Source organism: Mobula birostris, chromosome 17 (assembly GCF_030028105.1).
Source record: "Mobula birostris isolate sMobBir1 chromosome 17, sMobBir1.hap1, whole genome shotgun sequence".
Lineage (NCBI taxonomy): Eukaryota > Metazoa > Chordata > Chondrichthyes > Myliobatiformes > Myliobatidae > Mobula > Mobula birostris.
In genome coordinates, this window is record NC_092386.1 from 54,243,864 (window position 1) to 54,270,410 (window position 26,547).

Below are 26,547 nucleotides of genomic sequence, written 5' to 3' on the forward strand. Positions count from 1 at the left end.
TTTACATCTGTTGGCTGTGTCATTAATGCTTCTTAAAGCATAATATCATTAAAATATTTGTTTTCACATGTACATGGAATTTAATAATGAAAAAGATACATAAGCATTACAGCATGACTTCTAACAAGCATAAACCTGGAGATCACAGATGCTGGAATCCAGAGTGAAAAAAGAATAGACTGCTAGAGGAACTCAGAAGGCCAGACAGCTTTGGACAATTTAAAGTTGAAAACCATTATCTGGACAGTTTATACCACCTCACAGATTTACCTCATGGATTTAAACATGTGTAAATCTGGGAGCTGCTGTGAGACTATTTTAACAAAAGTAGTTATCCCATTAGCCAGAAGAAGTTCAATGCCTTATTGAGGTGCTATTTGGAGGAAAAACTGGTACACTAACAACAGTGATGTACAGCTTTTCAGTTCTGTTAACAATCAATTTTCTGCCATCATTTCAGTCGAAGGTTAGCAGAATTAACGTTGCTGAGTATGATTCCTTGGTGTAAGAAAGCTGGCACCTCTCCCCTGAAGTTGGTCCAGAAAGATGATGTGCATGGCTAGGTTTTATTCTTCAGAGTTCCATTCATTCTCCTCAGAAAATGGCCTTCAAAATCAGAATATTTATTTTAATAATCAAGATGAATTGTCAAAGGAGTAGCAGAGAGATGTGTGCAAGGATGAAAGCAAAGACCCAAGCAATGCCAGGGCTGTTTATGTCCTGCCGGGTGAGCAATGGGTTTCTACTTTTGTGTATTGGAGACATTGTCTAATCAGCACAAGGTGAAATGACTAGACTGGCCACCAGTCAGGATGGAAAACCAGCGGAAAGCACATTTACAAAGACTGTTGGAAGGGGGAGAGGTTGGACATTGCCAGTCTCAGAGGTCATTATGGGAGCATACCTGCTGGGAAGGTGGAAAGGGGACATCAGGGTGAAGGGAAAGGCCAATAATCAGAAAGAAGAAAACAAAGACCTTCACCAGGGGAGAGACTGAAGACTTCCTTGTAAAATTTGGGGGAGAGGTCCTATTCCGGTGGCCCAGAGGAGTGCTGATGAAAAAACCTGTCAAGCTGTGGTGTTGGCAGTTTCATGCTTCCTGACACCTTGGAGGCCCACACAGCAGCATTTAATTTTGAATCAGGTTCTAAATTGTAGTGTTGGAGTGAGATTATTTAAATCCGTTGACAATATGTTCTGACTTTGCAGGGTGGGTACTCGAATGAAATAGTGGCTGCTTCCATAAAACATCAAAAGCCTTGTCCATAAAGGTTTCACCCATTTGATGGTTTAACTCTAGTCCCTAGAATCACCCACTATCATGGGTTGATTTTAAGGTACTTTAGCTATAAACTTAGATGTTCTTGCAGAATCAATCACTAAAGGCAGCTGCATAGACCGATCTTAAACCATTGCCTACAAATGAATCAGTTGCTGTCATCAATACAGTTTTAACCCCAAAGCATTGAAAGTTAGAAACCAAGACAGTTTGACCAACATAGCTTTTAACTGGACAGCTCCAAATCACAAAGATAAGCCATGATCAATAACAGCAGGTTTCTTTGTAACAGGACAACCACCTGGACAAGTTCTTTGCCCTGTGTCACACCCTGGAGGGCCGGGTGATATTCCCAATTCGGATCCTGGACCAGAAGATAATGGAACATGACCTAGAGCATGAGCTGAAGTTGAGTATAATCTCACTGCCTTCAGCCCGGCTTGAACCGTTGGTACTGTTTCTGCACCAGGTCCTGGATAAGCTTTTCCAGCTGACAGTACAGCCAATTGTTGTCGCAGGCCAGACAGGTAGGCATGCCAATTTGATTCACTAATTCCAAGTGGAGCACTACTACTGCTATCCTTATTTCTTATCTAATTCTTGGAAACTTGTTTCTTTTTTCAAATATAAAACCTAAGTTAATACTCCAAAGACAAATATTTTTATTGCTCTTGCCTGCACTGCCTCTGTTTTTGATCTCTAATTTTTGTTATTTATGTGTCTGGTCTTGTTCACTGTTGTATATATAAGCATCGCCAGCCCCAAGACCTTCTAACATCAGAATCAGGTTTAATATCACTGGCAGATGTTGTGAAAATTGTCAACTTCGTGACAGCAGTACACTACAATACTTGATAATATAGAAACAAATTAAATAAATGAATTGCAGTAAGTGTGTGTGTACAAATACAAATGTTTGTATATAAAATAGTTAAATTAAAAAATAGTAGTCCAAAAACAGAAATAATAATTTTTTTTAAAAGTCAGGTGGCGTTCGTGGGTCCAGTGTCCATTTAGAAATCAGATGGCACAGGGGAAGAAGCTGTTCCTGAATCGCTGAGTGTGTGCCTTCAGGCTTCTGTACCTCCTGCCTGATGGTAACAATGAGAAGATAGCATGTCCTGGGTGCTGGGGGTCCTTAATAATGGACACCATCTTTTTGATGTTTCTGTGTTCTTGGAATTCTTGCCCATAACTTCCTTCTAAATTCAGTCATTTCACTGCCCGTGTTCATGCTGTCAAAACCCAAACCTCTAGAATTACTTCCATGCATCCATTTACATCCATATTTTGCTCTTTTCTACTCTTAAGGCCTTACCTCTCCAGTTTCCCATTTCCTATCCCATATGTGTCCCCTCTGTCATGGATTTGTATTGTGTTTGCCAATGAGTAACCTTTCACATGTAGTAAAAAGGATAGAGGAGAAAGATTTATGTATTAGTTTCAGTGACATTAACCGATGATGTTTGGTTCATTAGTCGCACAATGAAGAAAGTATTAGTTAGATTTTAAATTATTTTAACTAAAAGCACATTTTTGAATTCTCCTGAAACTTTTCCAGGAACCAATATCAGATACATTTAGATACATATCAGATAAATATCTAGTGCTAATAGGCTACTGCAATGTCACTTTAATTATTTAAATTGAATCAGAATACATCAGTTCAAATGATTCTCTAGAATTCTGTTTCTGTTGAAACTCTTAACTTCTGCTTTTAGCACAAATTTACTGGATAACAAGTTCAGTAAATAACGAGTTATTTACACACTTTAAGATGAGGAGAAAAGGCATAAAATCATGGTGCTCAGTTCCAAAGGATTGAATTGAAATTTCACACCAGAGTATGAGACTGACCAGGGCTGCCTCTCCCTGCATTTTACCATCATTGTTCAAAATTTTCCAAATTTTTCTCTTTTACCTTGTTCTGTAGGAATGTGAAATTATTGCACAAATGTGGTACAATCTTTTTCATTCAAACAATCTGCACTATTTATTTGCAGCCAACCTTGCACAATTCACATTTGAGTCTGTCGTCTCGATAGTTAACAGCCTTCATAATAGTCCAGGACTCAGCAAAGATCAGCATGGACGGAATTGCTTACTGATGTCGTATGTCTACTACATGTTTCGCCTGTCAGATACCCCGAAGGAGGTGACAAAAGGTGGTAAGTCTTGATTTATTACTCCAGTCGGTGGATAGATCACGATGGAATAAAATTGGAAATGGTGCATTTAGCTGATGCACCGCTGATGTCTACTTAACTGTCATTAAGGAGAAGTTTCTCAAATAAGGAGCCCAAACTCCAATCAGAGCAGTGTGGTTGCCTCATTAAACACGAAAAACATGTTCAATGATGTTAGCAGGGCCCTGAAATCACTTTGAATTACAGATGGATGGACATATCACTCTTCTTATTTATACATGCATATGCTGTCTAAGCCTCCTGACTAGGCAAAAACAGTTTTTTTAAATAATGTTGTTAGAAGATGGTTTAATTGCCACAACTCTACACACCGTCCTTTCGCATCTGGAGAAGAAAGATGCTTATGTGAGAATGCTGGTCTTGGACTACAGTTCAGTATTCAACACCATAATTCCCTCCAGGCTTCACAAGAAGCTCAGAGACCTCAGCCTTCACCCTGCCTTGTGTAGCTGGATCCTGGACTTCCTGTCAGATTGCTGGCAGGTGGTAAGAGTGGGCTCCCTCACCTCTGCCCCTCTGACCCTCTGACCCTCAACACAGGTGCCCCTCAAAGCTGTGTATAATGCCGCCTTCTTTATTCTATACCCATGACTGTGTTGCCACCCACTGCTCCAACCTGCTAATTAAATTTGTTAACGACACTAATCTGATTGGCCTAATCTCAAATAATAATGAAGCAGCCTACAGAGAAGAAGTCATCACCCTGACACAGTGGTGTCAAGAAAACAACCTCTCCCTCAATGTTGCAAAATCAAAGGAGCTGGTTGTGGACTACAGGAGGAATGGAGACAGGCTAGCCCCTGTTGACATCAATGGATCTGGGGTTGAGAGGGTGAACAGCTTCAAGTTCCTCGGCGTAAACGTCACTGAGGATTTCACGTGGTCTGTACATACCGGCTGTGCGGTGAAAAAGGCACAACAGCACCTCTTTCACCTCAAACAGTTGAAGAAGTTTGTTATGGACCCCCAAATCCTAAGATCTTTCTATAGGGGCACAATTGAGAGCATCCTGACTGACTGCATTACTGCCTAGTATGGGAACTGTACTTCCTTCAATCACAGGACTTTGCAGAGAGTGGTGCGGACAGCCCAGCACATCTGTAGATGTGAACTTCCCACTATTCAGTGCATTTACAAAGACAGGTGTGTAAAAAGGGTCCAAAAGATTATTGGGGACCAGAGTCACCCCAACCACAAACTGTTCCAGCTGCTACCATCTGGGAAACATTACTGCAGTATTAAACTACAACCAACAGGCTCCAGGACAACTTCTTCCACCAGGCCATCAGCCTGCTTAACTCATGCTGACACAACTGTATTTCTATGTTATATTGACTATCCTGTTATACAAACTATTTATTGTAAATTGCACATTACACATTTAGATAGAGACATAATGTAAAGATTTTTACTGCTCATGTATATGAAGGATGTAAGTAATAAAGTCAATTCAATTCAAATCAATTCAATCTGAGATCTGGAATCATGTGAGCCATGATTTCGTTCAGCTGAATGTGGGAAGACCAGCCACTGGCACTAACACAGTGCCATTGCCAACACCTTGTGATCCTCTTTAAACCATTTTGCGACCCTTTCACCTGCATCTACCTGTTACATTGCCTACATCCTCCTAGTCCAAGTTTGCAAGTGCTCAGTTGTACTAACAACCCACGAGTTGGTCATTTTAAAATTCTGCCAACTATAGCCTATCTCATGCCAAAGCTCTGTGTTGTGCTTCTCATCTTAGGTCTGAATTGGCTCCTGGTTCACCTGTCAATTAAAATTTTCATCCTTTCAGATTACAGGTGAACCTGACACCATCCTTCCCATTCACCTTCTCCGTCCTGATACAGGGAAGTTTCACTTTCTCCTTTCTTCAAGCTAAAGTTATTTCTGCATCCTTGTTCTCACCCCAATTGCAGTTTTTTTCCTCTTTGTGTATGTTTCTTATTCTCTAGAATTTCCTCCCAAAACCTCTCTTTTGATTTCTTGTCGGATGATCCTTCAAGCTTTTAGTCACCGCAACCCCCCCCCCGCTCCAATTTCTTTTCCTTTACATTGTTGTCATCTTTCTTAAACATGTCAACATAAGGGAGTGCTGCCTTCTAAAAGCAGTGAAAATTCAAATAAGTGATCACCGCATTTAAGATTATTTCCTGTGTTTTCCCCCATTACCTTCAAAGTCAACATTTTTCACAATGCAATTTCAATCAAAAAGGATAATAACATTTTTGTAGCAGATATTGAAATATTGAACTAATTCTTCTAATGTTAGCCTAAATTTTTAACATTGATTTCTTTAAAAATTAAATTAATGAATATAAATTTGCCTGGCAACTTAGCCATCTGCTAGCCAACCTGCCCAATAAAAAAAGTGGAAGCATGAGACTATCAGCGTACTTATGAAACACGGATCTGTTATTTCTTAATACATAACATGTTTCAGCAAGTTTTCACACAGCATCAGGAACATAAACTGATTTTAACCAGAATTGATGATGTTGGCTGAAGTTGATCAATTACACCCTGAATTGCATAAGCTGTGTTTCACCACTAGGGGGCTGCTCAGGGTCACCAAATTGTTTTGATTGCAGCCCTGTATAGCTACAGGTGAAAGCTCCTCCAGGCTAGAGAGAAGAAGGTTCAAGCAACACACATCAAAGTTGCTGGTGAACACAGCAGGTCAGGCAGCATCTCTAGCAAGAGGTACAGTCGACATTTCAGGCCGGGACCCTTCGTCAAGACTAACTGAAGGAAGAGTTAGTAAGAGATTTGAAAGTGGAGGGGGAGGGGGAGATCCAAAACGATAGGAGAAGACAGGAGGGGGAGGGATGGAGCCAAGAACTGGACAGGTGATTGGCAAAAGGGATATGAGAGGATCATGGGACAGGAGGCCCAGGAAGAAGGAAAAAGGGGTGGGGGGAACCCAGAGGATGGGCAAGGGGTATAGTCAGAGGGACAGAGGAAGAAAAAGGAGAGTGAGAGAAAAAATGTGTGTATTTAAATAACGGATGGGGTACGAGGGGGAGGTGGGGCATTAGCGGAAGTTTGAGAAGTCAATGTTCATGCCATCAGGTTGGAGGCTACCCAGACGGAATATAAGGTGTTGTTCCTCCAACCTGAGTGTGGCTTCATCTTTGCAGTAGAGGAGGCCGTGGATAGACATGTCAGAATGGGAATGGGATGTGGAATTAAAATGTGTGCCCACTGGGAGATTCTGCTTTCTCTGGTGGACAGAGTGTAGGTGTTAATTATTATTGAGGCCACCACATCCATTTTCAGTCCCACTTTTTCCTCTGTTCTGCTGGAAACGGTATAACAATTGAAAGAGTTTATAATCAGTGTGATTCATTCTGTACACTTTAAGACTGAAAATATATTTTAACATGGATTTCAGTTTTGATTCTTTTTTACCATGTTAAAAAAAAATTATGTTTCATCAGCACGTTCTATTCTTTGCACATGTCTTTATTTTAATTGGCAGGAGTTTTACATGAGATCAACCAAATAATGTACAAAAGCTCTGTTTCTGCTGGTGGATATGAAGGCAAGAATGCCCATTGGTTCTGAAAAGTCTGTCTGATTTAGCATTATAATAATATTCATAATACACGTATTTACCATAAAAGAGCTAATTATAATTTTCAAAATCCATACTGTTGGTGTATTTGTATTACCTATTAATATTTATCAGTCAGGGCACTGAATATAGGAGTGGGAGGTGGGAAGTTACTTTGCAGTTACATAAGACATCAGTGTGGCCTCAATTGGATGATGTGTACAATTTTGGTCACTCTGTTACAGGAAAGAGGATATTATCTAGAGAGAGTGCAGAAAAGATTTACCAGGCTATTGCTTGTGGCCTGAGTTACAAGGGGAGGTTGTGCAGACAAGGACTTTATTCCATGGTATGTGGGAGACTTGGGGTGGGGAGGGGGTGACCTGACGTAAGATTGTGAGGGCCGTAGGCAGTGTGAAAGCACCTAGCGCTTGCCACAGCGAGGAGGTGCTAAAAACAAGAGGGATCGTGTTTAAGATCAGAAGCGAGAGATCTAAAAGGGCATCAGAGGCAGCTTCTTCGTGGAAAAGGGTGTTGCATATTTGGAGTAAGCTCCCAGAAGTAGTGGTTGAGGCGGCCGCATTATGAACATTTGAAAGGCACCTGGATAAGTACACAGATAGAGGAGGTTTAGTGGATTATGGACCAACCTTGGCAGGAGGGACTAGCTCACTGTGCAACATGGTTAGCATGGCCAAGTTGGGCCAAGTGGCCTGCTTCCACACTGTAAGTCTATAATTCTATGACTCTAAGATGAAGAGTCCTAATGTGTAAACCTATTTCTCTTCTAATACTTCACCCAAAAATGACTGACCAGTTTTGTGACGTTCACACTGATGCAGACTATTTCCTTTAGGCCCAGCGATGCCCCCTGTGTTTCCAGAGAGCCGTTACTACACTGTGGGACGTTCCAGTGCTGCCCTTGTCGGGTCCAGACTTATGCAGTCACGCATATTGAGCAGCAGTAATCCAGATATTGCGGGGATCTTGACAGATGAAGATGTTAAGAACACTACCTCTTCCAAGGTACAGTGCTAACATTAGGAGAAATGTAATCTAACTAACCACTTTTTAAAATATCTTTTTTTTTACAAAGGCTGGGAGAGAATTGAAGTCAAAGTCATCACTTTAGTTCAAAGAACTAAATCATATTTGCATGAAATTCTATGTCAATCCTGCCACTCACGTTAGTAAAGGCATCCGTTAGTCTTGCGAGACCATGGATCTGTGCCTGGAAAGTCTTCACTCTCCAGGGCACAGGTCTGGGCAAGGTTGTATGGAAGACCAGCAGTTGCCCATGCTGCAAGTCTCCCCTCTCCACGACACCAATGTTGTCCAAGGGAAGGGCATTAGGACCCATACAGCTTGGCACCAGTGTCGTCACAGAGCACTGTGTCAAGGACACAACACGTTGCCTCGGCTGGGGCTCGGCCTTCAGGTCGCTAGTCCAATGCCTTAACCACTTGGCCACGTGCCCACTCACGCTATCATCCTGGAATTGTCATACTGTTTCAATTACTATTCTATTTCAGTGGCTAAGAGATTAGTGTTTCATTAGTATTTGGGAAACAAGAGAAGATAAATTCCATTGTCTGTATCCAAGGGCTGCAAAATGAATGCATCAAATGTTTCTAGTCATCTCTTGTCACCCTGTGTTCATCCAAGGATAGCCAGTTCCACTCTGCAGATTCAGGGGCTAAATTCATAGATATTTTGAAAAACAAATGAGTAAATACTGATTTCTACACTAATGTCTCCTTCAGTCTGCCATACTAATTCCTTTTATCAATTTATGACTATCTGTTATTTTGGATATCACAGGTAAATTCTTAAAAGACACCTGAAACCATTGGAGGACCTGCTGTCTTCCCATTGCCAATGTTACCTCAACCCCACACTTCCAAAGCAAAACTTCCAACATTGCAGTCTTTTGGACCTTTGAACAAAGGACCACTTTAGTCCTTAAGGCTGACTGATTGGACTTTTACTTCACTCCTCTATGCAGGATGGAGGCCCAGAGCCTTTGCATTTCTCACCAAGATTGTCTACAAAATGGTTCAGTGTCATCTTTATCTTCTTCCTTTTGCTATGGCACACACACACTGTACACTTTCATTTTTCTTGCACAAGAACACAAGAAAATGGGAGCAGATGTCGGCCACCAGGATCCTCGGGCCTGTTCCATCACTCAATGACTGATCTATGCTGGCTTCAACTACTTCCATACCAGTTCCCCAAAGCCCTCAATTCCTCAAGTTTTTAATTACTTACCTATCATATTTCTTCAACATCTTTTACATTCCACTTTCTCACTTAAATTTTTGCGCTTTTTCATTGGTGTTGCTATAAAACGATATTAAACTCTTCTAATACACTATTTTTATTTAGTATACAAATGCAGTATATGTCTATGCTGCTTGCTAACGAAAATAAGCAGCTAATTATTTTATCTCCAGCGTATTTATAATGTTATCCCTTCCTTCAGTCAGTCCATCTGACTTTTTTTATTTGGTGCTGTCTTCAGCAGAATTCCGAAAGATAATGTTTAAATGCGAAAATAGAAAGATCAGTGAAGTCTGATCTTTACTGAATATGTCTCAGGGTTGTATATGATGACATATATGGACTTTGATTATAAATTTGCTTTGAACTTTCAAGTCAAGTGTAAATCCCCTAGAGTAAGTTTTATGTATTTATTTTATTGAGATACAGCATGGAGTCGGCCTTTCTAGCACTTCGAGCCGTGCTGCCCAATAATCCCCAATTTTAACCTAGCTAATCATGGGATGACTTACAGTGACCAATTAACCGACCAACTGGTACGTCTTTGGACTGTGGGAGGAAACCAGAACTCCAGGAGGAGATCCACCCAGTCACGGGGAGAATGTACCGACTCCTTAGAGGCAGCTGCGGGAATTGAACCCAGGTCTCTGGAACTGTAAAGTATTGTGCTAATCACTACGCTGCCACGCCGCCCCTGGGGTAACAGGAGTATTCACAATCTGAGACAGCAGGATGGCAGGACAATTCTTTAATAATTTTAAAAGGACCTGGCTTCTTTCCAGAAATGTTAGGGAACCAAGAAACTAGGGCAGGTGAGAAAATAAAGGAAAGTATAATTGTAATATGGAGCTTGAGATATTAGGTTTTGAGAACTGATCAATTTCCCAGAACCTGTTCATTTTCATCCCAGAGTACTCAGGAAAATAACCTTGGAAATAGTGGGTATGCTATTTACCTTCCTCCGAATTTCCTTAGATATAGAATTATTCCTGCAAATTGGAGAGCGGCATATATATACCTTTTTTTAAAAAGTGACAACAGATCAGATGACCAAATATCAGAAGAGGGGGACGTAGAAATAGCTGTAAAGGAAGAGATATGTAAATATTTGGAAAATGTCAGTGGACCAAAATTAACATGGATTTCTGGAAAAGAATCTTCATTAGATAGAACCCATTTTTTGAGAAAATAACTGATAGAGCAGATGGGGGGGGGCGAGGGAAATAAAGCATGCTGTGTAGGAAACTTTAATAATGACAAATAATTGATTAATGTGTAGAATTAGTCGTGTGTATAAGTACATGGTATTGTCGGTAACACATTGGAATGGATTGAAGAGGGAACTGAGATGGTATGGCAGCATAACAAGATCAAGTAGACTCTCAAAGACCATTCTTCAGGGGAGGGTGCTGGAGAAACAGTAAAAGGGGCAGACAGAGGAAGAAATAGACAACATTGCTGAGTGGGCCGGAGAGAGCTTTGCCACAACCCAGGCACTCGCCCACAACTGTGAGAAATGGAGGCAACCGGTGCAGCGCTCATCTGTACAGTGCCCCTGCAACCCAGGGATCCATGACCGTAACCCTAACTGCAGGTTAGAATCAGGACACAGAACACCGTAATAAATGAGTCATTTTGGTGTGGCAAGCAGCAGCTAGCAGAGTATTGCAGTGATCAGTGTTTGGACCTCATCTATTCACAATTACCCAAATGAGGGAACAGTACTTAATATTTCAATATTTGCCTTTGATGCTAAACTAAGTGCCATAATGAGACAATGCAAAGAGTCTTCAAAGTATTTCAGATGTATTAGCAGCTGCACAGCAGCGCAGCAGTTAGCAAACCGCTATTACGGCACTAGCAACCCAGGTTCAATTCTGCTGCTGTCTGTAAGGAGTTTGTACGTTCTCCCCATGACTACATGGGTTTCCTCCGGGTGCTCCGGTTTCCTCGCACATTCCACAGACGTACTGGTCAGTAGGTTACTTGGTCGCATGGGTGTAATTGGGCAGCGCAAGCTCGTTAGGCCGGAAGAGCCTGTTACCGTGCTGTATCTCTAAATATTGAGTGAGTGGACAGATGCAGTTTAACATGTATACATGCCAAGTTATCTGCTTCAGTATGGAAAGCACAAAGGCGGTGCATTATTTAAATTATGCTTGATTGGAGAATATTAATTCACTTGTATACCAGTAGTTGAAAGGAAACACGTAGATGCGGTGAAAAGTTTTAAAAAAATGATATGTTGGCTTTCATAGTAAGGTATTTTGAGAAAATTTACAAGTGTGTCTTGCCACAATTAGACAGGACCTTGATGAGTACATCTGAACGATTGTGTGTAGATTTGATATCTTTAGCTAAGAAGGGATATATCTGTTATGGAAAAGCACGCGCGCGCACACACGCACACACACACACACACACACACACACACACAATGCTCAAGGATCTCAGCAGGTCAGAAAATATCTATGGAAATTAATAAACGTTTGATCTTTCAGGGCAAGACCTTTCATTAGGACCGAGGGGTCTTTGTTATGGATATATTTGCGTTGGAGTACAGCCAGCGAACAATTTGCTACTGTTGTGTGAGGAGCAATTGGATCAAACAAGTTTGTGTTTATTAGTTTAGAAGAATGAGAGGGGTTTAATTTTGAAAGATCGAAGGGCCCATTTCTGTGCTGTACTCTTCAATGAAACTAACAAAATACTGACAGACTGAATGTGAGACGTTATTTTCCCTGGCCCTGGTGTTGAGACTGAGAACCTACTCAAAAGGCAGGAGATTAGGGCTGAGAAGAGGAGAAATTTCTCCACCCGGAGGATGGTAAAACTAATCACAACCATAGAGGGTTGCAGAGGTGTGTCATTGAATATAGTTAAGAAGGAGATAGACATAAAAGCCATTAATAGATGTGGGAAGTGAGCAGGAACGTGATATCAATCTAGATGATCAGCCATAATTATATTAAATGGCAGAGCAGGCCTGAGAAACCAAATGGCCTACTTCTGCTATTTTCTGTTGTTTCTGTCTTTATAATATTTGATAGCACTAATTCTCTGTGTGTGACTTGAAGCTTTGTGACATCAACAGTATTTTGATATTACAAAATATGCAGCTAGAAATGATTTACTGAGTCTTTGGAAGTGTATGTACATATGCTGATGGTTGCTTCTGAATAGACTTTAAAGATCATGGTGAATAAAATTCTGGTTTATGTCCTAAGAAATATATCATAGAATTTCTCATGATCTATTTCTTCAGGCTGATTGAAGTTCATTGTATATGTTTCTGTGATATATAAGTCTCTGACTCTGTGGTCAAGCTCAGAAATATGGACTACTTCAGATAGACATCTTGGTTGGCAGGGACAAGATGGGCTGAAAGTCTTGTCTCTGTGTTTTATAATATAAAGACTGTTTATGAAACACTGATTTGAGTAGTTCCCCTCTTGTCGTATTCAGATTCAGAACCTGCCTTCTGCCATGCTGTCATTTCTCTCCCAGTTGTCTCTTGCTCCCTTGCCTTTCTTTTTTCTCTCCTCACACAGTTGCTTGAAACAGCCTTAATGTGTTTTTCTCGGGTGCCCCCTTACTGAGTCTGATGCAGGTCACTGAGTCTCAGAGGTTAATTTCCAAACCTTGTATGAGCAAGGCTGGTCATTTGGCTAAGATTATCTGTCTGGGCTATCAATGAATAGGGTTTTGGCCTAGAATGAAAATGAGTGGACAAGGATATCAGACCCTGGTGACACCAACCTTTATTGTGGGGCTCCTCTATTGTTGATTTGTGTTGGTTCAAAAATTCAAATTTCTCATCCGGTCTTCACCTCTCCATGCCTACTTAGACTTCTTTCTTTCCAATGTCTTAACCCAAATGCATTCTCCTTTTTTTGCTGGTGAGCTCTGTATGTTGGAATTCCCTTCCTGAATCTTTGCTTCTCCATTCCTGCATTACTTTTAACAACACCATTTCCCTTTTTAACTGGATTTGCTTCTACTGTTTTTTTTAATGATCTGGAGAACCTGGAGCAATTTTCTTCCAAATTGGCGGTGCTACATAAATGCAAGTTGTTTTTAACAACTTAATTAATCCCATTTCTGGAACACTTATGTAATGTTGTCAAAGTTGATAACTGCACCATGTATTGATCGTGTTACCTTTGCCCTGTCTCTTCCTGGATCTTCACTCCAGGGAATGGATCGAAGTGGTTCTCGGATGTCTTCCTATGTGGAAGTTAGCAGCTACTTCAACAACGCTGGTTCTGTTGGACGATCTTCAAACAAAAAGGTAGACTGCCACATAGCACAAAGAAATGGATGGTGCACCTGACAACATAGTTTGTTAAAACGAAATGCAAGTATTGTCTTGTGTTTGTCCTGCTCCATTTATTCAATGGAAAAAATGTGCATTGTCAACTCATTCTGCACATTCAGACTTCTGTGAACATTATGTCTCTTTTGTGGAGGCTTTCTGCATCCTTTTTCGGCTTTGATTCTAAACACAAATTAATGTCATGATTGTGCTACCTGAGTAGCCTATATTTTAATTAATATTAATTTTTTAAAACATTTTTGATAACTTACAATTAAACTCATTTCATTTGCTATGGCAAATGAACCTGGGAAATTTTTAAATAAAACCAAAGAAAAGCTCAACTAATATAAAACAGAAACATTACTGATAAAATCATTAGTATATCTAATTTCCAAATCTGGGCATGTATGATTTCCTGCTTTGGTTCCTGGACTTTATTCGACTAAATAATGTGTTTGGGCATAATTGTACTGGTTGAATAGTGAATTTTTTGAGATATAGAAGAATACAAATTGTAATTTTTTCACCCATTTCAAAAATTGACCATTCATAGAATAAAATAGAGGAAATTGGCCACTTGAAGCTGCTAAAGAATAACCGGACAATATCTACACTGCTGACCTCCCTGGCAACAATTCAACACCAGTACCATTAAGCAACCCTTCATTTCCATTTCAGCCTGCAGACTCAACATGCTGACCTTTGCTATGCTTTCTACAGCAGATCTTTTTATTTTTGATACCAATATACACATACCTAAAATAGATAACACTTAAGCTATGTCCTGTTACCAGGACAATTAAATGTTCTGTCAAAATAGTCAATGTATAACAAACTAAAATTTATTTATTTTGGGTAATTTGTATTCATAAAAGATTTCCATAATGTGCATCTTCTTTATGTAAGCTAAAAATTCAATATTTCTTTATGGCACAGAAGGTAGCTATTTGGTCCATAAAGTTCATGCACTCCCATTGCCCCACTAATTTCCCTGTAAACTCCCCCATTCCATCTGCTCCTGTCAGACTCCACACAGACTCCAGACAGCTCGAGGGGTTTGGGTTGAGCTCAGATCACTGGATCTGCAAAGCAACACCTCAGCTAGCTGTGTCACTGCCTCACTGATACAGATGAATATAATTTGCTGTTTAGTTATCAGCCGTCATACCCTTTGAATACTGTGTCGGTAGTTCAAGTGATAATACATGTTATATTGATTGAATCTCAGTCACTTTGTTTTATTTGTAGGATTGAAAAAGTGAAATAGTATCAGAAAAATGGACAGATCCAAATTGAGGGTTTTGTGAAGTGGAGTTTCGTAATTTTTACCCTGTGTGACTGAGCATACTATCTTAATAATTGAAACAATAAAAACGAAGCATTCCTGCAAATTTGATCAGCTGTGTGTTGTGCCCTGAAGCTTTGGTCCTCATTTTGACACAAAATTTCTGCTGCTCAGCCAATCTCATATCCCCATCTTTGAGGCCTACTGAAATCATTACTTTTTTTCTCAAGTGGGCCTTTTCTTCCTTATTCCTTTAAATCCAAGGAATGTAGACTCAAATGAATAATTTGTTTCATCATTGACAGCCAAATTTGACCGAACTGTGTAATTTTTATTTATTTTATAAGCACTTTGTCTCTTCAAGACATGCCAACCAGCAGCCCCTGATTTAACCCTAACCTAACCATGGGACAATTTACAATGACAATTAACCTACTAACTGTGGGAGGAAACCGGAGCACCCAGAGAAAAGGTACAGACTCCTTACAGGGGACAACAGGACTGAACTCCCAATTCCACGCCCAGAGCTGTAATAGCATTCCACTAACCACCACACTACAGTCGTGCTCCATAATGTGCAATAAGCCTCTGATCTCATCTCCAAAACTGCTCAGTATTCGAGGTTCGGCTTAGAAAATAAAGGTAATCCCCAAGCTTTCGATTCTACTGCAAACCATCTTCTTAAACGCACTATTCCATGCCACTTCCACCCTCACCTCCTAAAATGAGAGGATCACAAGGTGTTTTTGTCATTACAATTAAAACTATTTAATCAAATGCCTCAATCACTTCCCTCCCATTTCAGATTCCCTGTGCCCTATCCCTGAATTACTGTCCTTTGCAAATTTTATCTTACCAAAACACCATCCGCTGTTGCATCAAACCCAGTTGCATGAGACTGCTGACCAGCCAGCTTCTTTCCCTAATTATCATGTTCAGTGATGTTGCTGATGGTTCCATCACTTCAAATACTCTCCCCTCCTTATTTGCTGTCATCACTCCTCTCCACATCAGACCAAGTGTTTTCTGATTTCTAACCCTCTCTTTTTTTTCCCCTCCCATCTCCTTGTCCCTGCTTCCTGGAAATCATTTCGGAATTCTTCCAATAATGTATTTGCCATGGTTACAGTAATGGAACAACCTCTGATATAGTTACAGTACATATGACAAAGGCAATCTATCCACATTTGTTCATTCCCAGCTATCCTCAGCCTTTGGCTTGATTGACTACATCCTTCACATTCAATACATTGCCGGCATCTTCTAGCTGGGTGGGACTGCACTTGTTGGATTCCATTCTCATTTTTCCCAATATATCCAGAGGATCATTTGCAATTGTACCTCTTCCCATTTGTAAATTGTTATCCCTCATGCTAACGAGATCCTTCCTATTTCTCAACTTCAGTTACCTCTTGAATACATCATTCAATACCATAGTCTACAGTCTGCACAGCTACACTGACTACACTCACCACTTCACCAGTTCTCTTCCTACATCATTCATTTAATGATCTGTGCTGCCAGATTGCCTGTCCAACAAACAGAAAGAATTTCCAGCTATACACTGGGAAGACACAAACTGTCACCTTTGATCCCACCACAAACTCTGTTCCTCAGCTACAGTTTTATCCCTCCCCTTTCTAACCAGACCTGGTTATTGTCTGTGAGTGATGTTCTGCCATTAATAACTATGCAAAAATTCACCCTCTACAGCATCACCTGATTCTGAAGCTCTCAAGGCACTGAAACCCTTTCCTATGTCTTTGTTACTTCAGAAATCAACTATTCAAGTGCATTACATCCTCCCTCTGCCTTGAAATTCTGTTTGTATTGTCCCAATTATTCTTTGGTTCCCAGTCTGGCAATGTCTATTTTAAAATCAACAGATATGTTTTCAAATTACCTCTTGATCCTTTCGCCATTCATCTCTGAAAGCTCTTCCAATGCTAAACCCTTTGATTTCTACACACATTTAGTTCCAATTCTTGGTCATTCTCAAATTTAATCACACCATTGTCACTGACCATGTCTTCAGTCGACATTGCCATCAGCTCTGAAATTCTCTCCCTAAACTATTCCACTTCTACCTCTTTACTTTTATAAGAAGTTTATTGAAACCCACCACTATTACCCAAATTTTGGTCATCTATTATTTTCTTATGATGAAAGAAGATTGAGAGGACGCTGAATGATTTATATAGAGTCAATAAAGAGAAGCATTCCAAATAGCAATGGTTCAAAGATGAGGGCATAGACTTAAAGCTTTGGATAAAGAACGCCCAGGTAAATCTTTTTTTTATTTTCAGAGGGTAGTTAGAATTTAGAGTTATCTGCCTCTGGCGTTGATGGAAATGGAATGAACACCTTTGGTGAAGAATCGGATAATCACACAGCAGAATCATTTGCAAAGCGATGGGGAAAGAGAGGCAAATGAGATTGCTTTACCATGAGTCAACATTTAATTGGAGAGCTAAGTTGCCTCCCTTTGTCATGTAACCACGATAAGATACGGCTATTTTTAATTCATGTTTTTGTTGTGATTGTTCAATGTCACTTTCCAGTGCCTCTTTTTACAAACTTAGTTTGATGTCTCATCTAGCAAATATTTTTAAATGAAGACACATGAAGATTTGTTCTGTGGAATGGATTGAGTTTTGGGATTAACTTTTAGCCCTGCTCGTTTCAGGATGTTATGGATTGTAATACCTGAGCAACCCTCTTCCTGAAATCATCTGAATATTTGTTTTGATTTTTAATCAACTAATTTTCCACTTGATAATACAAATTATTGACCCAGTATTCAAAAGGTCCAAGAGTTAATTCTTCTTTACACTCACAGTCCAATAGAAGAGGAAAAGGTGTGTTTTAACAATACTTCCTGACTTTAACAGCTTTGTCCTCTGTTGGGGAAACTGATGTTTGCTGCAGTTCTGTCTGTGTACATGCATGAAATCACTAATATAATAATGACTGATACTTTGCTGTTTGTGTGGCAGTCTTCCTTTTGTATGGGTCCTAAATGGTTTTGTTCTGCTTTAATAATGATCTCTTTTCCCACAGCAGATATGTTCACTCCTATGTGTGTGCGCCCTTTGTTGAAGGCACGTGTTGAATTTTTCATGATTATCACTTGTTGCTTAAGGACTAAGATATCTGGTTGTAATGACATTAGTAAATTTATTCTGCTATGCAAACAGAAAAAGGCCAATTATCAGAGCTACCACACATTGTCACACCAAGCCTTTACTAACAAAACAGCAGTACAACCATAAAGCTTCTACATTTTAGTTTGGATATGTCCTAAGGTAAGTAACTGTCACATCTGTTTGTCTGCTGATCACATTTATTTTAGGATATATTACTTATGTATTATTCCAGGTCTAGTATTCCTATTCTGGATCATATATTAACTAAATTAGCTATTGAATACTGATGCAGAATGGTTAAACTGTAAAGAGTTGGTCTAAACATTCCTATCTAAAAACCAGCAGAGTCCCGTACTCTTGTCATTGGTTGCCATCTGAGCTTCACTAATTCCTGCAATGATTTTCTGCTCAGTTGTTCACACTAGAATTTTAGTTTTTGTGTTTCAATTTGTTCCAAATTTTAATTGTTAAGCTCTGGTGCAGCCCGTGGGGGATGCTTGGTAATAGTTAGCAGGAATCAGGGTGCTGGAGTCAGCCTTATCTGCACAAATGAAGCGAATAGTAAGGTAGAGCATTAGAAAGAAATTCCGTCTTTTCTCTTCGGAACTATTTGACCCTGCTGCCTGTAAATCTTAGATGGTGCAACAGAACTTCCAAGTAACTCTGAAAGTATTCCTCATCTTTATTGCAGAGATTATTCCATCATTCCAGTCTGCCTCCAGTGGAACTTGAGGGGGTGTAGGTAAACAAAAGCTCACCCATCACTGAACAAGTTTGAACTTGATTTTAGATTATTTTGTGAAAAAAAACAAGATAATTATAGAAATTATCAGTCCCGATGAAGGGTCTCGGCCCGAAATGTTGACTGTACTCTTCCTATAGATGCTGCCTGGCCTGCTGCATTCACCAGCATGTTTTATGTATGTTGCTTGAATTTCCAGCATCTGCAAGTTTCCTGTTTGCACAATTATAGAAATGTTCGTTTATCAGGTTTCATCAAATAACCAGGAACTTTAGGGACACACAAGACTGTAGGTGCTGGAAAGTGGAGCAACAAATACTCTGCTGGAGGAGTTCACAGGATCAAGCAGCATCTGTGCAGAGAGTAGACCTGGAACATCAAAAGTTCGTTTTCCCCACAGATGGCCCACTTAACCCACAGAGTTCGTCCAGCAGATTGTTCATTGACATCGAATTTTATGCTGCTTTAGATTAAATTGTTCAGATAAGCAAGTATCAATCTGCAGATGAAAATCATAAAATCAGATGCTAGAAATCTGAAATACAGGTGGAAAATACTGGAAACATTTGTTAGGTTAGGTGCCAACTGAAACAAAGAGAAACAGAGTAAAGGTAACTTATTGATTTATAGAACAGGTTGAACGTTCTGAACTTTAAGAAAACATTGAAGTTTTTTATCACTCACTCTTTCATGATAAGGAAAAGTGGATCAGAGAATGGATCACAGAAACAAGTTATATTTTACGTAACCATCAAAGATCCTGTACTATTCACAATGTCCAATGGCACTCTTTCAAGTACCAGGACAAGGATTAGGACATCGTAAATCTAGAAAAGATATTTTTAAAGTTTTTTTTTTAATTATCATTCAGCAGTTTCATGAAGAGCTAGCACTGCAGATGGTGGTCAGCACCGGCATGGTGAGAGAAAATGTCTTCAAGTATGCCTGGTTCTTCTTTGAACTTTTGGTAGGTACTAAATGCACATAGTCTATATGCAGAAACCATTTTGTATCCTTGTAACTCTTTTCACACAGATATAATTGCTGGAATGTATCACACATTACCTGACCAGATTTTTTGCCTTTTCCTTTTTCCAAACAGGTTGGTATCTTTAATCCTTGTGATATTCCTGGTTGGGTATGGTACTGAATTATTAATCTTGAGGTCCAAGCCAATAATTGTGAGACCAAACATTCTATCCCATCATGGTCGCTGTGAAATTTAAATTCATTTCATGATCTGGAGTTTAAAAAAAATAACAAAACTACTGAATCATTGTTTAAGAAAAACATTAGGGTCTTTAAGGAACCCTTAACCAATATGACCAATATGTGATTGTCAGACTCACCAAAAGGGTTACCTTTTAAATGGCACAGCAAACCTTTAAGAGCCCTTGGCATTTAAGCATGGTCAGTGGTGAAGGAAAACGTCTTTAAGCATGCCTCATTCTTTGAGCTCTCAGTGGTTAAGTTTACATGTACAAAAATGCTCATAGGATTTTCTGCTGAAACTTATTAATATCGCTGTATCATATTTCATACAAATATAATTTGAAACTGCCAGATTATAGTTCTTTTTCCTAGCAATGCCCATATCCTGAAAAATATCGATCCCTTTACGGAATGTTTCTCAGTTTCTTTTTATCAATTACTTCATTTTACTTTCTTTTTCTACTTTTCACAATTGATTTTCAGTTTGCCAATGTAAAGTTGTACTTTTGATTCAAATTTAGCTTGTTTTGAACGTTACCACCTCCCAAGCTCCTATCATCTCTTTGCCCTTTATTTGACTGTTGCTAATTCTTTTTCTTCACCATGTTTTAAAAAGTTTAACATTACTGTGGAATTCTTCAACTTATCTGCAGACATTTTCCAGCACTGTATGTAGGATGCCCTACAACAAAAGAGACAGTACACTGGACTCTGCAGCAGAACGTTACAGAATCTAGGCTTGCCAGTTTTTAAGGAATGCTGCACGATACAAGGCCCTACTTTTCAGATAAGACAACAAATCAAAACTCTGTCAACCTACTTGGTAGAAATCAAATATCACATGTCACTATTTTAAAGAAGAAAAGCATGTGTTCCCCAGGCCCCACATCACTGTCTGTCAGTCAGTTTCATCATACATGGATGATCTGTTCATTATCTAACTATTCTTTGTGGGATGGTGCTTGTGTAACTTTCCCTATGTCAGAGCATTTAATTGGCGGTAAAAAGCTTTATGATGTCCTGAGGTTTAAAATGTTCTTCATAAATGCAAGATCATTTGTACAGTTTCAGTGGTTCCTTTGATCTAATATCACAAATGTTTTTATCATGCATGAAAGGTCAAAAGTATGGCCCAGTACATCTACCAGATGAACAAGCAAGATTCTTCCCGAAAACAACGCTTCTCTGATCGCTTCAAAGATGATATTACTACCATCGTCAATGTTGTTACTTCAGAGATTGCCACGATTCTTGTAAAACAGCAGAAGGTACTGTTCTTTACTTAGAATATTTTTGTTGCATGTGGAAATGTTCAAAAAGACAGTCTTGCTGGGTTCAAAGATTTTGGCTGAGGATGGGGCAGTTGGTATACAAGTGGATGCAGTGTGTAGTGAGACTGTGAGGGAGGACAGGCAGATGATAGTGCAAAATTGCAGTCAGTGGAATCAGTCAATATAACATGGGGGTAAAATCGAAAAGAGTGATGAATACAGGACTGAAGGTATTATACTTGAATGCACTCAGTACACAGGGTAAGGTAGACGACCTTGTAGAAAGTGGTAGGTATGACATTGTAGGAATCACTGAGTCAGGACTGAAAGAAGATCATACTTAGGAGTTTAACATCCAAGGATACACATTGTATCAAAAAGACAGGCAGATAGGTAGAGGGAGTGGGATGGCAAAAACTACCCCAACCCCTCTGTTGGTTAAAAATAAAAATCAAATCCTTAGAAAGAGGTGAAATAGAATTGGAAGGTGCTGAATCCTTGTGAGCAGAGTTTAGAAAATACAAGGGTATAAAAGACCTTGATGGAAGTTATGTGCTGGCCTCCGAGCAGTAGCCAGAATGTGGGCTAAAATTACAATGGGAGATAGAAAAGGCATGTAATAAGGGCGATGTTATGATAGTCATGAGGGACTTCAATATGCAGGTGGATTGGAAAAATCAGCTTGGTGCTGGATCCCAAGAGAGGGAATTTGTAGAATGTCTGCGAGATAGGTTTTTAGAGCAGCTTGCAGTTGAGCAGTCTGGAAAAGGCAATTCTGGATTGGGTATTGTGTAATGAACCAGACTTGATTGAGGAGCTTAAGGTAAAGGAACTCTTAGGAGTAAGTGATCATAATATGATAGTATTCACGCTGCAGTTTGGAGAAGCTAAAGTCAAATATTGTGTCTGAGAAACAAATCAGCTTAAGCTTTCCTAAAGCAAAAAAAAAGTGACTTTTTCTTGAATTCCCTGTGTATTGCCAATGATCATTCTTGGTTCAGTGGGCTGTAGGCTGTGTTTCTGTTTATTACATTTCTAGCAGAATATCCACATGTTTTTCTTTCAAGTACAACAGGAAAATTATAGATTCACTCACTCATTTATGCATTCCTGTACTTTGAGAATTGGGCATGGAACTTACTTGCAGTCACCTAGCACCCTCCAGATCTATGGGCTGTGGTTAAAATATCAGTATTCAACAATGTGAACTTATCTCTCTTATGATTTGTGCCTACATATCCACATCAGGCCAATGACAGGTCTTGAAACAAGCTGTGGGCCAAATAGCATTCAGTAGCTAAGGCTATGTAATGACATAAAGGAGCTAAAGGGAGGACTAATCTATTTCCTGCCTGTCAGTAGCATTATGCTGGCAACCGAAGGCAAGCACTGAAAGTTCACACTAGATGGGCTAGGTGGAACAGGAGTGCTCCCTCCAGGCCTTTGCCCATCTCAAAGCTGATGATTGTCCAAGCTTTCTCATCCTTCAGTCTTCCAAAGACACTTCCTGTAGCTGTCTGGGTGTGGAATACGGAGACTAACTAACAACCTTGAAGGCCAGACAGACAGCTAAATTAATTGACATTTTTGAGCAATGGTTTACCCCAAATGATTCAAGGTAGGCTGACTTCCAGGTCCCCAGTCTAACAAGTTCTTTATCTGCTGTTGGAATCTCCACCTTGAAACCTTGTCATTATTAAGGCCTTAGTCTATAGCTGAACTCATTTAGAATTGCATCACAAAAGCTTTTGACATTTTAGGAGCTATTTTGTCTGTTGATAATAGATTGATTTTACATTTTCCTAATCATAGGAAGCTGAACAAGCTGAAAAAATCAACATAAGCTTGGCATTTTTCCTGTATGATTTACTTTCCCTCATGGACCGTGGCTTTGTGTTCAATCTAATTAAGAATTATTGCTGCCAGGTAAAGTACAAGTTATAATTTTGCAATTTTAATGTAGAAACCTAGAGCAATTCAATTGATAACATATACCCTTCATTACGTAATTATTCAAGCTTCACGAAGTAAGAGTTCGGCACGGACTAGAAGGGCCGAGGTGGCCTGTTTCCATGCTGTAATTGTTATATGGTTACAGTTTTTCTTTACAATGAATAGTTTGAGAAAGAGTTAAAAATGTCTAAATTATTCAATTTATTGTATTAATAAATCATGAAATATTGATATGCCTATGCCAAATATTTTGAGCTGAGATTATTTCTCTACTAGTTCAGTGTTATATTTGACAGTTTTTTTCTAAATGGATAATACCTGCTAAAACAGTGGAGAGAAGACTTCCATCTGTATCCCATGACATAAATTTGGAGCTTTGATCTTACATATGGTTTTTATCTTGTATGTAATTTATTTTATACCCTTTTGCTATATTTTTTAGGGTAACAATATAATACAGTATGTACAGTTTCTTATACACATGTTATATACAGTACACATGTTTCTTATGAGGCCAGCACCTATAATTAAGGGAGCTAATGGAGAAGCTACTCCCAGTGTCCTTGCCTAAACTAGCTCAGTCACTCACTGTTTGGAGGTGCATCAGAATACCGCACTTCCTTTTCATTTCTACTGGTTGCTTACTAGAATGACCCCAAAGGGGTTGAGGAATATAACTGTCGGCAGATTAGGAAAGTGTTGTTGTATTCTATTAATGTGCATCTTTTATATCAAGTGAATCCATGTGTAAGATTGCTGCCTATTTGGAATATGTACAAGCGGTTAGAATTTTATCCCGTGCTATTTGCACTGGGTGAAAGCAAGAATTCTATCCAGGCTATTGGCCTTGCCCTTACGCCTATTATGCTCTCTCAGGGCAGAATTTATTTGTCATACAAGATAGGTTCTTGGTCAGCATCTGCTCTTGCTGGCCAGGAACATGAGTCAGCATTGCAATGGGAAATGGATCAGATTGCTGTTCCTGAACCTTCTGCCCAAGGTAGCTGTGAGAAGATAGCATGGCCTATATGGTGGGGATCTTTGACGGTAGATGTTGCCTTCTTGATGCACGATCTGATGTAGGTTCTACCGATGGTGGGGAAGAATGAGTCAGAGTCCACTACTCCCTGCACATTGACTCCTGTGGTTTGATTCTGAATAATACTGAATTTACCTCAGTCAGAATGTTCTCATATGTAACTATTAGCCATGTCACCCTTGGAATAGAGAGATAACCATCATTCTAGCTCCTAATTGCGCGTGCGTGCGTGCGTGCGTGTGTGTGTATGTGTGTGAGAGAGAAGAGGTAGAGGCGGCTTGACTCTGATGTCCCTTATAACTTGATATCATCATTGTCTAGCATCAGACTTTTGAAGTGCTGAACAAATGCTAAGGAAGAGTTAGCAGCTTTAGATGGGAGGAACACCATCTATAGTAATGGAGCATTGTATTGGTTAAATGTTTCATCAGTGTTCTTTCTAACCTATTCCATTGTAGCTATCGAGCAAACTGCAGTCAATGCCCACCCTCATCTCTATGCGCTTGGAATTCCTGAGGATCCTCTGCAGCCATGAACACTATCTCAGCCTGAACCTTTTCTTCATCACTAATCTGTCCGCACCTGCTTCTCCATGTCCTTCAATATCATCACAGGTAAAGAGACAACATAGCAAATCCAGACTCTCTAGTTCTGTAAACAGTATTATATTTTTACTTGGACTACATGTTTCTTGTACACTACTGTGTAACATATTCTATTCATACAGATGGATAGGCTGATAATCGAAAGTTGCTCTGAGCATCAAAAGATGGCCCTTAATTTCCTCTTATATAATCCAAATCATTTGTACCTTGTTTGCTTATCAACAAAACTTAAAAACTAGGCTTCTAGTGCACTGGACACAACTTTTTATCAGAAATTTATATGTAAAAAATGTTACTCAACCATACCTTTGAGCACAATACGGGTATAAGCAATGGCTTACAGTCACTCATATGGTGTTTAATTTGAGTTGGTTGTAAGTTCAGAAGAAAGGTCACCGCAAAACATAGTAGGGCTTGAGGAGACTAAGTATATGGCTACTATAGAATGCAGAAGATTGCCTCACTATGACTGCAAATCTCCCTTCCTCCAGTCTTGCTTTGCTGCCAGTTAAGTGGTGCTGACATTAGGCCAACATAGTACAGGCCCAATACCAGGCCTTTTTGCAGCTGGTAGCTCACTTGGTCGCCCCTGGAAATGGCTTCAATGTCTTTGACCCTTAGAAAAATGACCTGCAAATATGTCCTGCCAATTAGATGTGATAGTCATTCAGCCTGGATGCAGGCCCAAAGGCCCAAAATGTCCAGGCCAACTAATGTGCCTACCTAAGCCAGTCCCATTAGCTTGTGTTTGGTCCATATCCTTCTAAACCTTTCCTATCCACTTCCCTGTCTAAATGTCTTTTAAACGTTGTTATTGTAACCGGCCTGTACTACTTCCTGTGGCAACTTGTTTCATATACCGTTCACTCTCTGAGTAGAAATACTTGCCTCCCGTCACCTCCACTGGGTTGCTTTTAAATTCTTCCCCTTTTGTCCCAAACCTATGCCTTCTAGTTTTAGATTACTCTACCCTGGGGAAAAAAGGCTTTATTTACTTATCCGTGCCCCTCACGATTTTACTGTATATACTTATACAAGGTCACTCCTCGGCCTCCCACATTTCAGTCCAGTCAGAGCACAGAAATGGGTCCTTTGGCCTATCACATAATTGACAACCTTCTTGCCCACCTTCACTAATCACATTGGCTTGCATTAGAACCATATCCTTCTATGCCTTGCCTATTCAAGTGTCTGTTTAAATGCCTGTTGAATATAGTCATTGTGACTGATTCCACCATTTCCTCTGGTAGCCCGCTCCAGATATCAACAACACACTGTGTTTGATCTTTTCCCTCAGGTCTCCTTTACAACGCCTGCCCATTACTTAAATCTACAATGATTCTCTTGTAATAGGAAAAAGGTTTTGTCTATTTATAAGTTAAAATCTAGCTATTGTTATTAATAAATTTATGTTGTCATTTGTTGACTACATTTTCAGGAAAATAGGGCTAAAATATTTTCCTTTCATTATACAACCCTGATATCATGTTTCATACATTTAGATCTACAGCTCATTTTAAATCATTGTACATGGAATATTTCAACACAGTAAAGGCCCTTTGGACCGCAATACTGTGCTGACTTTTAACCTACTCTCAAATCGATCTAACCCTTCCCTCCCATGCAGCCCTATTATCCAGATGCAAAC

The 26,547-nt window shown here is 39.6% G+C and overlaps 1 protein-coding gene across 8 annotated transcripts in view; it reads left to right on the forward strand.

Annotated features, from left to right (window-relative positions):
• dock8 (dedicator of cytokinesis 8) overlaps positions 1-26,547 on the forward strand; it is a 256,091-nt gene that overhangs the window by 169,188 nt on the left and 60,356 nt on the right. For 5 of the 8 annotated variants that reach the window (XM_072281729.1, XM_072281735.1, XM_072281734.1 and 2 more), the window contains 8 exons: positions 1,572-1,806; positions 3,283-3,447; positions 7,902-8,071; positions 13,524-13,619; positions 19,691-19,786; positions 21,150-21,299; positions 23,115-23,228; positions 24,753-24,908. In XM_072281729.1, the coding sequence (XP_072137830.1) occupies positions 1,572-1,806; positions 3,283-3,447; positions 7,902-8,071; positions 13,524-13,619; positions 19,691-19,786; positions 21,150-21,299; positions 23,115-23,228; positions 24,753-24,908 (1,182 nt within the window). The remainder of the gene's footprint in view (positions 1-1,571; positions 1,807-3,282; positions 3,448-7,901; positions 8,072-13,523; positions 13,620-19,690; positions 19,787-21,149; positions 21,300-23,114; positions 23,229-24,752; positions 24,909-26,547) is intronic. The other 3 variants (XM_072281730.1, XM_072281731.1, XM_072281732.1) reach the window with 3 other exon arrangements.